A 16,868-nucleotide genomic window follows, 5' to 3' on the forward strand; every position below is an offset into this window, starting at 1 on the left:
ATGAGATCTAAGTAAAGCAGTTCTTTTAAAGAAAGTTTATCTTTTTTGCCTAAGAATCCAAGAATTACTTTGATTACCTGGGCCTATGATCTCAAAGCTTATCTGTAATTACAAGCGTGGGAGATTATTGGGATCGCATGTGCTAATTAATTGATATTGCAAAAAGAAATCTTTCTAGTTAAAATTCACTTCTGTCTATAAAGGCTTAATAATGAAATCTTTCTTTTCTTTATCTTCCACGCTTTTCTGCATGGTGTACAGGGCCAATACTGTGCATGGCACCCGCTTCAAGTTTTGGTAGGTTTTCTACAAAAATTCTCAACTTGTTCTAATCTGAAAAAAAATGTGTTTTTCTGCTGTGACTATGAAAGAGATGAGTGATTGAATGATATGACTGGGCATTTGCTGTGTATTTAAGGTTTAATATGGTGTCTTATGTTTTATGTTTTTGCCACTGTGACCAAATACTAACCCAGTCAGTTCTCTATGTTAACCCAAAATAACAATTAACATATTTAATTTTTTTACATTGTAAAACTGGGCAGTTTTGTCATACATACAATTTTTAAAGCAGAAAAATTTCAAATGTACAGTTGATACAGTACAGTGAAACAATCCCTCCCCCCCCAAAAAAAAATCTTTTTTTTTGTGCTGGTCCTGGGGCTTGAACTCAGGGCCTACGCACTATCCCAGAGCTTTTTTTGGTGACCAATAGTGCCCTACCACTTGAGCCTCAGCTCCACTTCCAGTTTTCGGGAGTTAACTGGAGGTAAGAGTCTTATAGACTTTAATGCACAGACTGGCTTCAAAGTGAAAAAAATACTCAGAGTTTAGCTTTCTGAGTAAGTAGGATTACAGGTATAACACACCAGCACTTGAACCAAAAATTATCATTATGATCCAAACCATTAAGTACATAGATGACTGCAGTAAAAACTACAGCATTCTGCAATGTTCTGGAATGAATTCTGTAGTGTTCTAGGATGAAGCACCATCTTAGGCAACAAGGTTATTTCAAAGTGACACTTTGTTATGTGGATTTTAACAACTAATTATATACAGATCCTTTAGTTGGCCACTAATACAATATGATAGCCATCCAAAAGCCATTTTGTACATCAATAATACCAAAGAGGATGAGATGGTAACTGGAGGTGTCCATACCTCTTGCAGTCCTCTTGGGCACCAGGGACAGATCAGGAGAAGATAGCTTTGTTTGTTTCAGGGAGAGGTAGTATTACTCTATACTACCCTATCATCTCATATCAACCCAGTTATTTCCATATCCTTTTTGAGGCTTTGCAACACCTTGACCCCCACTCCATTGGACTAGAGTCATTACAGAGCCCAAAAGACACTGACAGGGAAAAAACAAAAACAAAAGATCAAAATGATCACACACAAGCAGTGGTCATAAGCACAAGATCTGAACTCTGGCCTCTGTTATTGAGGATTAGCTGTCCCCTGTATTTCTATTGATACCAATAAGAACATTTTATGTATATGATTAGAAGAACAGACTTCTGCAAGCTTGAGAAACATGTCCCTATGTTCATATTTTGTGACTTGTTTTCTTGGCATTGCTTCCATGTCGTTTTCTTTTCAGAACTCTGCTTAGGAATGCAATTGCATGCTTTAGCATTGTTGCTTCTTGCACAGTTGCTGTGCTCCCAGTGGGGGAAACAAGTGTTTTGGGAATTGGCATGCAAGACAAATAAGGAATAACTACACATAATAGGTAACCAGAGGTGGCCAGAAAGGGTAACTGAAGAGTTTATCTTTATCCCCCTTTGGGATATATTTTTTTATTTCTATGAATTTGTATATTTTTATTTTCTTCTTTTGGCTGGCCATTCCCTTTCTCAGTAGACTTTTCAGACAAACTGAATTTACTTGATGTGGACTGGATAAACGATGATAGATAGATAGATAGATAGATAGATAGATAGATAGATAGATAGATAGATAGATAGATAGATAGATGATAGATATAGATTTATACCTATACATTACACACATATATGTGCATATATATGTATATGTATATATATATATATATATATATATATATATATATATGTTTGCCATTCCCACATGAATTCTCTAGTAGGCTTTCTAGAATAAGCTGGAAAGTATCCAAAGCCTTCAAAATGGGATTAGAAACTAGTAAAGTCAAATAAAAATCCTGAAAGAGATTTTACAAGTGCTAGTCAATGTAGCTCTAATGTTTGCTTTGAAGACAAGATTTATTATGAAGTACCTCATATATCGGTTTGGAAAAAGCCAGTTTCCAAGAAGCTTAGTAGAGGTATACTTCAATACCCATTCTCATAGTCCTATCCATAGTCTTTGTATCTGTTCCCCTGCCACAAATCCACCAACCAACCAACCATTCTTTTTGCATGCAGATGAGGTAAGTCTATATAAAACTTGCCCCTTTTGACCTGCACATCTACTGGCAGCACTCATGCCCATAAGTCAGAGACCCCAAACACCAACTCTCAATTCCCTAATGCCCATCCAAATGTGCACCCCCAGTTACTTGTCTGTTTATCACACTTTAGATAAATAGCTCTAGTAATAGGGAATTTTTTACATGCATTCATTATAACCCCTTGTAAAAAATCTGGCCTTTTGAGTCAATTGTGTGATTCTGCTCAAAAAATGTAGCAAAATGTTGACAATGGCGCCATTTTCCTTAATGATACCTATAATTCAATTTCCCCTTTTCTCTTTTTAAATTTCCCCTCATTCCATGCTGGGTTGCTTGATGCTGACTCTGATTGCATGTTGCGCTCGGATGTATCCATCATGATGATGTCTCGTGGCTTGTGGCTGTGATACCTACCACATCTCATTCCATCCTACATGTCATGGTTGTGTAACTGCACCACCACCCTCCCGTGTGTTGCTTCCATGGTTTCCTACTGAAGTGCCCATGATGCACGGTGCTACACCTACCACTGTGTCTGCAGCAACAACATCTGCCACCAGCGTGCCCTACGTTGCAACAACTACAGGCAATCAGGTTTGCTCATTTATTTCACCTGTTCAGACCTAGATACCTACAACACATTAGTCAGGCATGATATATACTTTGTGCATTGGTGAACCCAGGAGTCTATATACTTATATGTTTCTGGAGCAATCATTATATTGCAATTTTTCTTTGTGTGTGTGTACACATAGAGTACTCTGTGTGCTTTGTTCTTCAACATGAGACTATAATCAGTAGGACTGTAGTCATTTTTGACTTGGTTAAAAACGTTCACTCTTGTTATTCTCTATCCAATTATTGGCTACCACACCAATCCTCAAATGTATATATTATATGAACTATTTCTTCAATATTTTCTCATTGGCTAAGGCAATTTGATTTTTTTTCCTTGCCATCTTCAATTGTTATGTTTGAACTTTAACTTAGTGCAATCATCATGTTACTTTTAGATCCACTAGAATGAAAGCAAAGATATCAGATTTCTTTCAAAGGCACGGATATCCTTATCTTTATCCAGTGATTACATCAGAAGTTCCTTCTCATGCAGACATAAAATGTGTTTATATTGTTTTTCAGGCAGGGTGACTGGCAAGTTGTAAGTTAGGGTTGAGTCCTGAAATTGTAAGGCAATGCACACAATAGTTATTGGATAATGTTATAAGAGTTCTGCCTTATTACAGTGCTAACTATGCCCACAGAATGCAAGTTTCACTGCTATTTAAATTATAACCACGATAACTGTGAAACACATATAGCATTCATTCATTGGGGAACAAACCACATTCTAATCTGTGCCTTACAAAATTAACTATTAATGGCAATAGTTGAGAAGCCTAAAATTTTCTGTGAAATTCATGACGGTTATTGACTCCTATGTCCAAGCAGGGAACAGAATTGCAGAATTCTTTCAGGAAACTATTTTAATCTAAAATCTTTTTTACTACTATAGATGCCCCAATTATCACTAGATGAACTGAATAGCAGCATGTTTGTTTCACAGATGTAGAAGTTACCAGTAGAACAGTAAGTTTCTTTAAGTATTAATATAAGTAGTATTTGTAGGTTAAATCTTTTATTTAAATGCAGAATTGTATTTGCTAAAGCTTTCGATAAATGTTGTCATTGAAAGACCTCAGGACTAAACATTCTAACATTTTCAAATGAAAATGTGAGAATAAATATGAAAATTTCTTAATATGGAAATGACAGCTGGTACTATATTTTCCCAATGAGCTTACAAACCTGGAAATGTTTTCCTATTTTTCAAGGGATAGGTTTCGTTAGCCAAAGGCACAGGTCATTTTTGTTTGAATTCTCTAACATTTTTTCATAGCTTCATTTTGTTGCTATAGTTATTGTTGCAGGAAAACAAAGTAATTTTGTCAGCATTTGAGTGACATGATTATCTTAATGACAGTTTGTAGTGTGCTTCTCCTATAACATTATAGAAAACAGTGCTATCCAGTGCACTGTAGTGTTGCTTCCATGAAAGCCAAGCAGAATTGCTCCAGCTGTTTTGGATTTTGAGTGATATCATTTAGTAATTTAATCACTATTTTTCCTAAGAATTCTTTTTTTTTAATTTTTGTAGTGCTTGGATTCCCTCCTCACCCTCTTTTACCCTCAATCTCCTCTTGGCCCATAGTAACACACACTTTAAACTTGAGCAATTATTCTTTTGGAACATGATTTCTGAAAGCACTGAAGAGTCCTAGCTTTGGGACTTAACAAGCATACCAGCTCTACTAGTATGTTGCAGTCATTCATCATGGAAATATTGAAGTTCTCTCACCTGTGGTATCATTTGTTTGACCAAGGTAGCTGGCATGCTCTCTACTGGACAAGTTCCCCAGTTCCCAGCTCATCTTTTTATGCTGCCAGGATGCCCAGTCCTGGAACAGTAACTTTTTGAAAATGCCCAGAGTTGACTATACAGTAAATAGGCCCACTCTCTATCATAAGGAATGTATTTAAAAGACATAGAGTAACTGAAAGGAGCTATAAATTGTCATCATTTGGGCTAGTGGCAACTTGGGAAAAAGTACCTGTTGGCTTTGTCAACCTTTGCACCATTCTTATAGGCTGCCAAATAACAAGGCAAACAAAAGTCAAATATAATTAACCTTTCCACAAGACATATTTGGGCAATGTTTGGCAGAATATATATTGTTGATATATAACAGGCATTGGAAATGTCTCTGAAGGTCAAAAAATGTGATTTGGTGCAATTCTCTATACTTTATTTGGGCTATTTGAATGTAACTGTAAAGCATTCAGATAAAAAAAATGTAATGTTTATTCAACACTAGCATTTTTCAAAGGGTTGATATCAAACACATACTCTCAATATATGCCTGTTGAAGGAGATGAACACTGATGTTGGGTGTTCTGCAGAAAATTTAAGTATCACATAGATAATGCCATTAATTAAAAATGGAGGGCATCTGGGTCAACACAAAGTACTTCTCTATGTTAGCCCTCAATGGGCATTTCATACCAACCATCAGTAGACATTTGACTCTTGGGAGATCATTTGCAGCAGCCCAGTTTACACAGATGTAGAATCAGAAATTCAGAGGGGGAAATATCTTGGCATAGTTCACTCACAGAACTGGAATAAGAACCACCTCCTGCCTCCTAGTTTAAAAACCCTTAAACATGTTTCATTCTTTCTTTTTTCCCTTTCAGTTGAAGTTCTGAACAGCAGAGTTATGGAGTATCGGAATCTTTCCATGAGAACATCCATATGGCCTTTCTATATATATTCTCATGTGTCTTCTTCCACCAACACAACAATAAACATGGTGCAGTCAATATATTAAACAAAGCATATCAGCCAGCCAAAAAAAAACATATAAAAATAAAGCGTTAAGAATCAATGGAGATGTTAAAAGAAAATACCAATACAAAACCAGTAACTATGAATTCTCGTATATGAATTAGCTATCATATTTGAATTAGCAGATAGAATACAGCCCTAACATTTTGTGATTTTCCAATTACCATTATGCTAAGTGAATTTCCACAGTGGGCTTACTGTGCATTCATGATGGATGTCTGTTTTTGAAGTGTTATCTTACTATTTTGTTTACAGGATAGTTTATTGGGTTGATCTAGAAGTAACAAATATTCAGTATCATTTTCTTTATTATTACATTGTATTGTCTTGGAATGTGTTTAGTTGTTGCATACCATAGTGTTTTGCTGTATATTGTGGTATTTGAGTTCAACTAAAATGTTACTAGTAAAGAACAGAAGTGTGTGTACTTGTAAAACATGGCAGGTTCATGTTAATATGCTTTATTTAGAATATTTCTGTAGGTTTCTTGGGACATAGATTTAAAGGGCTTCATTTTGAGTGTGCATAAACATTTGTGTGCATAATTGTACTCTCTGATCTAACTTTGCTGATTTCCATAAATTGACTAAATTTTTGGCAAGGGAAAAATAATTACCTATAAAAAGTGGGAAGCTTATTAAAACATTAACCTCTAATCACTCCTTAAATAACTTGAAAATAGAATATACACTTTTTATGAATTTCTCCCCATTTGTACTAAAAATTATGTACTCATTACCTTTTTTTGTATCCCAAGAATCCTATTTCCTAAGTTGAGTGTCTAAAAGCAAGCCATTTGTCATCTTCAGCTGAGAAATTGGCAGTTGATGGCTTAAAGGTATGCTAATTGCAGGTTAAAAAATCAAACAAAGAGATGGGGGCATGGGGATAGTTTTTACATACTGGCAGAAGGTGTGTAAAACCATTGAAAGTAACCTTCTGAGCAAGTGACATTTTCCAAATGTGAATGGCTCATGCTCTTTAGAATACTCTTTGAATAATAAGTAAGATGCAATCTAGCAAAAGTCAGTCCAGGTGAAAGAGAATTGGTTCCAAATGAGGCCCTTCGTCTCCAAATGGCCAATCTTCTCTATTGATCACTGAGGGAGTCTGAGCACAGGTTTGAGAAATGGTAGGGTCAAGGGGCCAGGGAGGCATTTAAAATTGCTCTTTGAATGATGAAAAAGAACTAGAAGAAACTTCTGCAGTTGTCCTTAGCATTAGTTTTTCTGAGTTTCCAATTTTGTTAAACACATCAGTGAAAGAGCAAGTGCCTGTGATTCATGGCAAGCGTGCCCCTGCCCAGACTTGAACATCTGCAGACTTCTTTCTAAAAGCCTCCTAGTTTTTGCTTGGATTCATTATTCTTTATATGAGTTTCACCACCAAGGTGAGCTGAATTCTTATTACTAATTCTTATGACATAATCATACCTGTGTCAAACAGCAATCAACTTCTGTAGCATATAGCCTACCTCCTCCAGTCTACTCAGTTATTAAAATTATTATTATTATTACAGTGGTGGGATGATGCAGTTTGCACCAACTTGGATCAATGTAATATGTTCTTCTAAATGTATATTCTCCCACTGAAAAGTATACAATCATCAAAATTGAAATTAATAGATATATATGTATGCCTACATATGCACATATATGAAAAGAGTTGATTTTCTTATTCAAAAAATGACAAGAGAAAATCTTTAGGATACTGTCAGGTAGTAGGTTTAAATTTATGAACAGTGGTGTTGACAAAGATTTTTCACTGATAAAACTGAGACCTAGAAAGTTCCACAGCCATTGGGGGACCTTGTTGCGCTGTAGAACATAGAGCAGTCTGGTTTAGAATACAAAAGAGCAGAATCCCCCCTGGTGGTTGGAATCCTACTGATCTTAACGATCAATGCAAACCTTGCTCTATCAATGGTTTGTAAACAGTCTTGCTTGTATTGAGCCACACTGTCTGTCCTCTGTTGGTTAACAGTGTTTCCTGGAATTCAGGACTCTCCTTTTTCCCTGTAGACTCCTTGAACCACTTCCTTTCTGTTTGCTAGAATCTTAATATTTCTAGAGAAGTAGCGTATGCCTTTTAAAAATGCCTTGTGTATGGAACTGAGTTTTGCATAATCTGTGCCTGGGCCTCTCCCGAAGGGCAGATTTGAACACATGAGTCCAGGAGGGATTTACCTGAGCTAGTCTGGATCCATTTCTTACTGGAGATGGGGATGGTGTTTTGGTGCAAGATGAACTTTTGCATAGTTTGACATTTTGAAGCAACATACTATCTCATTTAACTTTGTAATCTTTATCAAAGATATAGATAGATGATAAACCTAGAGTATACCTTAGTGCTTTAAGCACTGGAAGACATTAATAATGACTTATTTTTTGGAAGAAATTCAGTGAGGGGCATTGGATTTTTGGTGCCATGATTTTATAGATTGTTGGCATATTGAAAGTTGCTGTGTAAATGAATATAAAGAAAGCAAGCTCAAAGCCCTAAAGTTTTGATCAAATTCAAGAGTTTTGAGGAAAATGTTATTCTAAGATAGCACTCTTTAAACTAGTTGTGCAATGACTTATTCAAATCACCTTTATTCAAGAAAAGACAAGACCAATAAGTAAGTCATTAGACTATAAAATTCCAGTTAAAAAAACAAGTCACAAAACTAATCAGTGACTCTAAATGAAAATATACCTAATGAACTGTAAATATTAAAATTCTAATCATTTGTGATTTTTACTTAATATTTTATAAGCTTTGTATTTTACAAGGTCCTCTATTTTTAGTTATCCCAAATTATTGTGTTTGTCCATTTATCTCAGCATTTTGCAAAAAAGAATATGCAAGTGTTGAACTATGGACAAAGCAGGTCATATATACAGGGAAAAAAACCTGAGAGATATCTTTTAAGAAGGTTTTAGTAGTTTCAATGTTTTACAAAAACACTATGTAACCACAACATGAGTATATTTTAAAGAGGGATTGAATTTGAAATAAATGGATTCATAAAATTTCTATTTAAATACAGTATTTACTTTTGCAATTGGAAAATGATTCCAAAACCAGCTATTGCATTTCATTTCACTTTGCTAGATTATTCTTGGCAGTTAATCATGAAATCTATCTTCTCTGTCCTCCATCCATCTTCATCTGTTTCTGAACATGCCATTAAGTGTTGCCCTGTATCACTAGGCTGTGTCCACTAATGGAAGACCTCAGTTTACCTATTCTCTGGTTTGAGAAAAAGTCAGCACCACGTCTCCTGCTATCAGCAGGAACCAAATGAAATTAATTTTTACAGCTAGAATCAATTTTTCACATCATGACCAGTAAGCAAAGTGATGTTTGAATAAGAAACAAAGTTTACATTACATTTGATGAATTAAGAGAGAAAGCGCAAGTACTATTTGGAATGCTGTTTGGATCTTTTCCTCCCTCTTGAGAGCGTGTCCATAATGATGCTTTTAGGTAAAGCTCAGATAAACTTTCTGAGAGCTTATGGGGTAGGCTGTGGTGTACACAATCATTACTACATTCTCCTTTTTCTCATACATTTCATATACGATGAAACAAAAAATAAAATTAGGAGGGAAATCTGATTTCCCATTTCTAATGAATAGATATCATAAGATAGTGGATCAGTGCCTATTGAAGGTCATAGAATATATAGTATATAGAAGAGTATAGCCACTTTTCCCCCTGAAAGTTAGTTGATAGCCTAATCAAACTATAAATATTATGACATGTAAACTCTGAGCACCAACTTATTATCTGATGTTGTGTGTTCCTTTTTCTTATTGTTAGTTTTTAAGATTTTGTTTTATTATTTTTATATTGCTAAGTAACCAATGGATTTAAGTTTGAAGAAGTGTTAGAGAAATCTTACATTTTAGTACATGTATTCAGATCATTTAGACACTAATGCATGCAAGATGTAGGTTATAGTTAATAACTACTATCAGAAACTCACAGTTTAAGAACACATTTAATGTTATACAAATAATACTTGTCAATGAATTATATTTAGCTGTTGCTTTGGCAACAAAACCACAACATGGCTACCTTTAGACATTTGTGTGTCTGTGTGAAACTTTTATCTGTAAACTATATGTATGGTTTGTGACAGTATGAACCTGTAGAAGATACAGCTCAAAACTCAGAAAACAGATATGGTGATTTAAAATAAAAAGAGTTTTAGGTCCCCTGTGAAAGCTAAATTTGTGTCCTCCTGTGACTTTTTGGTCAAAAATTTTATAGTGTACGGATTCTAGAGTCAGGCCTTATAGTTTATAGAATCTGTTGTATAAACAGGGTTATTCCACAGTATTTTGAACTCAAACATATCCATAGCATAGATAAAATATTACCTAACCCTTTTCTTATAACTTTGTTCAAAATTACCTATTCATATGGCATATGTGTAGTTGTAAAAAAAAAAGTATTTTGTAGAATTACATCCAAAAATATATGTAAGGATCAAAGGATGATAAAAACATTCTAAAATGATCTCATATTTGTGAAACCATAAATAAGGATACTGTGGATTAACCCCTTAACAGTGTTTATGAGACATATGCTGCAGTTACCTGATTGTCTCAGTTAGGGTGCGAATGTGTGAGACACACCTTTTTTGCACTTATGTACATAGTCCATGAAAGCAATCCTTGGAGCTTGTTTTTAAACATAAGAACTCTGTGATAATAGTGGAAAAGTAAGTGAGAGAGTGCTTTCTAAGGCTTAGAAAAGGAGGCAATTTTCCTCTAAGACTTTGCAAAAGCAAGGAGTTGCATTGCTATTGTGGAGGCCTTCCTCTAGGCTATAGCTAACCAAAAGGAAGTTTGGGAACAGCATCACGTTACAACATGGAACCAGAGAAGAAGTATGTCTTTTAGCAAAGATTGCTTGCTTTAGAAAATTAGTCCCCACTATAAGCATGCATCCAACACACACACACACACACACATACACACACACACACACACACACACACATACACACACACACACACACACACACACACGTAGGTTTTGGCAAAGGTTTTGTATCAATGATTCTAAGCTAGTGAAATACCATTTAAATTGTGAGATGTTCTCATTAAAGTCAATCACATTTCCCCCTTCAATAAAACATATTGCTCTATGTATCAACTTATCATGGCAATCAGTTAGCATGTATTTAAGTGACAAATGGTTTGTGCTGATCTCTGTTCCTCCTTTAAGATGCAGAAGCTCAAAGTGAAGTGGCAAATATTGAAAGATGTCACTTACAGTTAAGTATGGCCAGTCCAGGGTAGTTTATCCCCTTCAACAAAGGAAACCATGCTCCTGGAATGACATTAGAAATAGCATTATTTACATTCTACCTGTTCAGTGGTAGCTGTTTTCTGACCTACCTTTAGCAGATTACTAACTACTTCATTGTACCACTTCAGCCTCCCAATGTTTTGTCTGACTGAAGCAGAAGAGAACCAGACAAAATCTTGCATAACAGAAGAGCTGGAAGCAAATGCTTCAGTCTAACCATCTTTTCCAGTTTTAGCCGCACTCCACCTACAGATAGCCATAGAATTTTCTTTTCATTCCCAGGCAATGAGGCCTAGGAAAAGTCTAAGTTAGAAAGATTAACAATGGATCACCGTAGGTGCTTTGAGTCCTTCATATCTTGAGGCTGGTAGCTCTTGCCCTGTACAAGGAACCCATCCTGGGACTAGGGGACTTGGTAATGAGACATTGCTACACAGTTTTGCTAGCTTTCACTCCAGAGTCAGAAAATTAGGGCTGCAGCTCTCCCCTCACAAGAACCTGGGTTCCAGCCTTAGCACCAAAACAAGAAAAGAGAGAGAAAAACCAAAGCCAGAAAACAATCCAAGCCTTATAGTTATCCAATAGCTCAGGACCAATTGGCTAGAAATTTCGTTCCCCCTTCAGTTCATAATCATTTAGACTCAGTCTGACAATCTGATTAGCCTTTCCATTGATATAAAATAGAATATATATACACATACTATATATATATGTATACAATATATATAATATGTATATTGTATATATATATATGTATTTGTACATAGCAACTTCTAACTGCAGCCTTATCACTAGCATAATTTTATGTTGTCATTTCATTATAAAGCTGTAAGCCACATAAAAAATTTTCATAAGGTCAGTAGAGAGATGAAACATTTTTGCATGAGTGTATGTGCATGGGACCAGGGATGGAGCCCAGGACCTTGCATTTGGTAGACATGTGCTCTACCACTAAGATAAGATTTTTAAGTCAGAAAGAATCTTTTGTAAAACATTAGAAGGATCCCAAAGCATCACAAAAGAACTTTGGTGCCATTGATGTGCGTGCTGTGTCATACTCTTTAAAGCTAAAACACAGTGGCTGTTTAAATAAGCAAAAGAAGTTACAGAATGAAATGTAAACATTGTGTTTAACTGAGGCCACAAAAATGACCTCTATTAGGATATAGGCTGATTAATTCCATTCCCAGCCTATTTGTTCTGAACTGTAAGGAAATTAATACTCAAAAAGTGGATTCTCCCTGAGAACTTTTGTGCATACGTAGAAACCATCCTCAATTTTGTTATACCTGAAAGGAAAAAAATATATCACTCCAAACTTAGCATTCTTTGAAGATATTGAAAGAATTCTCACTAGTCACCTTCTACATCATACTATTTTTAAAAATACCTCTGTAATAAGACACATAAAGATAGAACTGTCATAGAACTGCATGGTTTTGAAACTTTATTCATTATGCAAATACTATTTGTGGATGATAGAAACCAAATTATTTTGCTGCTGTGTCTTTTTTGTCTTAGTAGTTGAGAGAATGATATACCACCATTGTGTCATTTCTGTTTTCTTTTTTATTATGGTTGCTGATTTAATTATTAGAAAATGAGCCAATTGTTACCATGTTTCAAATCATAGCCATTTAAAATAAGTAGGTTTTGGAGGAATTGGAGCATGTTTGTTTTGAGGAGGTCTCTCTTTGTATTGCCTGGGCTAGTCTTGAACTCATGAGCTCAAGCAATCTAATCCTCTCACCTGAAGTAAGTGGTAGATTGTGCCCATCTATAAATTAATTTTTTAATTAAAGTTACATTAAGTGTAAACATTTTAAGGGTGAACTTTATGCAATCATCTAACAACAATTTCGAATGTAAAAAATGGCAGTTTAAAAATACCTAAAATTGGTCTGGAAGAGTAGCTCAGTGGTAGAGTACCTACCTAGCAAGTGTGAGGTCCTGAATTCAAATTGTTCAATGGAAAAAAAAAGAACAAACAAAAATATCTAAAATTAGAAAATAATTACCGTTACAATATATATTTGAAGAATCAAAATACTTAAAAATAAAAACTATGCTCATAATATTTTGCCTTCAAAATGCAATAGCTCATTCCCTCAACTGCAGATCATTGCCTTTTTGTTTTTTGCTGTTGTAGTGTTATAGTGCTTGTTTATGTTTATGTTTAGAAATATGCATCATGTAACCCATTTTAGTATGCTACTTCTTTATTTTTTGTTCTTTTAATAAAGTGTGAAAATTCCTTGGTTATGTCTTTTATTTTTTATGAATCCATATTCACACAGAAGTTCATAGAGCATCTATTTATGTCTGAGAATATCTGTTCTAATAATAATGCTAATATAAAATTTAAATTTGTGATTTGGCTCAATGTCAGATTGTATAAACAGGAAATTTATTTCCAAATATCTTCAGTATTATGAATTCTATAGATAACATATCTTTTGTGTTAGCTGTGTTATTCCTGTAAGATTGGAGTGGCTAACACAAGAGAGACACATAGGAAAAGAAAAGTTAAGATCATGCTTACTGATTTCAACTGTGCCTCAGAAAACCTAAGGCCTAGTGAGAGATAAATTTTTAGAAGTTCGTTTATGCCAGTTACTCGTTTCTATTTTGCACCTTCAATGTAACACATGAAGCTGAAGCTATTTATTTCCTTCTTTAGATGGACAGAAATGGTTTCAGGACAATGAAGTGTATGGGTTTCCCCACTAGAATGGTTTCTGTTACTCAAACCTGCTTATCTCCAAAAACGGCATAGGAATGAAATGGGAATCCTTTTGTTTTGCTTTGTTTTTTATTTGGTTGTGTGGCTTGAACTCAGGGGCTAGAGGCTGTCCCTGAGCTCTTTTGCTCAAGGCTAGCACTCTACCACTTTGAGCCACAGTGCTACTTCCACTTCGTATGTGATTAATTGGAGATAAGAATCTCACCAACGTTCCTGAGTGGGTTGGCTTCGAACCACAATCCTCAGATCTCATCACCCTGAGTAGGATTACAGGTGTGAGCTACTGGTACTTGGCTGGGAATCTTTTTTTTTTTTTTTTGGCCAGTTCTGGGGCTTGACCTCAGGGCCTGGATACTATCCTTGAGCTTCTTTTTGCTCAAGGCTAGCACTCTACCACTTGAGCCACAGCGCCACTTCTGGCTTTTTCTTCTTATGTGGTACTGAGGAATCAAACCCAGGAATTCATGCATGCTAGGCAAGCACTCTATTACTAAGCCACATTCCTAGCCCCTGGGAATCCTTTTTGTTCACTAAGAAAACAAATGTAACATAACAAAACTTTATTCTGCCAGATATCTGAACACCACAAAAACAACAACCTGGAACTTGTTGACTTTGATCACCCTTCCATAGTTGAGCTGATAGAAAATTGAGATGAACCAAGTTTGTCTCAGAAGTTATGACAAAGTAAAGTATTATTCATGTGACTATAATGGGGGCAAGAGCCAGGAAGAAGGCTAGTCCTTTCTGGTATCATCTGTACCATGGAAATCTCCCTTGCTCTTTGTGCCCTATCTTAATATTTCTAAGGCGATTCCCACTTTGGCTTTTCTTGATAAGCCAACTTTAACAAGCCTTTGATGTGTTATATGTGTTCCTGTGGGTGTCATAATCCCAACACTAAAACCAATTCAGTATATCGACCAGAGGTCAGAATCCAGTTTATTCTTTCTCTTTGAAGCTGCTGCGTGCTAGGTAATAATTCAGGGTGCGTATCCCCAACTCTAATCAAAATGAAGAGTTGATGTTTCCATCAGTCAGGAGGAAGTTGACCCGCTGACAAAACTAGATGTCTATCAAGTTTTCCTTAGGTACTTTTCAGTTTATTTTGTCAGACCCTTTCTAAGGCCTTCTATATGTTCTTCATGGTGATTTCCAGGCTTCTTAGAGCCCCATGGCAACAAGTTATCAGACTTGCATCCTCACACAGATCTGGAATTTTCCCCTTCTGAACTTCCCTGTTGGACATCTCCACATATAGATACTTGTATCATAGCTGAGATCTAAAAGAAAAGTTACATGCTAATGTTGAAGCATGGTAGTGCTGAATATACTCTATTTTTCCTGGAAATGTTTGTATTCAAAAAGACTTGACTATCACTTCTTGGCCTTTTGGCTAAGATCAAGTGTAGTAAAAAGACTTAACTGTGCATTGGCCCAGGATCAGAGAGCCACATTCATAGACAAAGGAGATACGTTTTACTAAAACAAACTTCAGACATTGGATCTCAGCATTTAGGAGCAACAATCAAAGTCCTACAGAAGAGTGTTGTAGTCATTTATCACCTCAACAAGACCAAAATGCAAAAATTCATGTACTATTGTACTTGTTAAGATAGCTCTGACATAATGATGAAACTAATATACTACCCAGTATATATAATGCTAATATACAATTCCAAGGAGTAGCACCCATATCCTTGGTGAGCATCTCTAAAGATGTTGGCACACTGACAACCTTGAAGGGTAATTATATTTCTGGAGTAATCTAGTGTTTAATACTTGTAATATCCAAAAGATGAACACACATACTCTATTTGTTTTTACTTAGTTCTTTCCTGCACTAGAAATCCCTATTAAACTGAGACAGTCCAGATTTTCCTTTTAGTGCCCAACTTACACTTCTTCCATATGTAGGAGGACAGTGGATATATGGGATGGCGGGGGGGGGGGGGAGAAGGGGGTTAAAAGCAAAGAGTTCCATGTAGAGTTTTTAAGATAGAAGGGGAAGCCACAGGACATAGGACAAAGATTGTAAGAGATACTGAAAGGTGGATTCTTACCAAAGTAAACAGATGCCTAAAGCAAAAAGCATAAGAGGTGCACAGATTAGTTCAGAAAATACATTCTGCCAGGCACCATTGACTCATATTTGTAATCTAGCTACTCAGGAGGCAGAGATGTGAGGATTGAAGTTTAATGCCAGCTTGGGCAAGAAAGGCCATGAAGACTCAGTTCCAATTAAGCATGAAAAAGTAGCTGGAAGTGAAGCTATAGCTCAAGTGGTAGAGCACCAGCTGTGAGGAAAATAAGCTAAGGGACAGCACTCAGGCCCTGAGTTCAAGCCCTAGCACAGGTGCACAAGAGTGGGGGTGGGTGCAAAAAAGGGAGAAAAATTGCAGACTTTCCTGGTTAGAGCAAGGGAAGTATCTTACCACATAATATACCACATTCATGTACAAATTGCAAAAATGAGTTCAGCAAAAACTCATAGAGTAGGTGAGTGATAGGTCCTGCTAAAGCAGAGATGTGTTTGTGAATAACTGAACTGGAGGGAATGTAGAAGAAATGCGAGGAGTGTGTACAACTGGCATGCTTCAGAAGATGCTCAAACCATCAGGGATCAGTGAAGCTCTCATGATGAGGGTAAGGAAGAAGGTTGGGACCAAGACTTTGCCTTTTGCTTTCATGACCTGAAGACCTGAATGTTTGTTCTTGAAGAGTTGGCAGTTAAAAAAGACGTGGCTGTGTTACTTATATAAAGATATTGTATGTGATTATTGATGTGCCTTTGTTAACAATGTAATAAATGTGTGTAATTCAGTTAAAATGTTTTGGTCCTTCTTTGTTTCTATTAATCAAATCCCAAATTAACAAAATTCATTGATAGGTGGCTATGCTAGGAAAACCTGAACCCACACAAGTCCAGGCAATCACCAATCATAATTTGGGATTTGAGATTAGGGTTTCTAGTACATGAGA

General features: G+C 35.9%; 1 protein-coding gene across 3 annotated transcripts in view; it reads left to right on the forward strand.

Moving 5' to 3' along the window:
* The window catches only part of Mbnl3 (muscleblind like splicing regulator 3), a 68,004-nt gene extending 54,607 nt beyond the window's left edge, over window positions 1–13,397 (forward strand). Inside the window, exons 6-9 of one of the 3 annotated variants that reach the window (XM_070039717.1) lie at window positions 262–297; window positions 2,934–3,028; window positions 3,948–4,021; window positions 5,687–13,397. In XM_070039717.1, coding sequence (XP_069895818.1) covers window positions 262–297; window positions 2,934–3,028; window positions 3,948–4,004 — 188 coding nt within the window. In that variant the 3' untranslated portion in view covers window positions 4,005–4,021; window positions 5,687–13,397. The remainder of the gene's footprint in view (window positions 1–261; window positions 298–2,933; window positions 3,029–3,947; window positions 4,022–5,686) is intronic. The other 2 variants (XM_070039715.1, XM_070039716.1) reach the window with 2 other exon arrangements.
* Window positions 13,398–16,868: the final 3,471 nt, after the last annotated feature.

Source organism: Dipodomys merriami, unplaced genomic scaffold (assembly GCF_024711535.1).
Source record: "Dipodomys merriami isolate MVZ:Mamm:240054 unplaced genomic scaffold, mDipMer1.0.p SCAF_3, whole genome shotgun sequence".
Lineage (NCBI taxonomy): Eukaryota > Metazoa > Chordata > Mammalia > Rodentia > Heteromyidae > Dipodomys > Dipodomys merriami.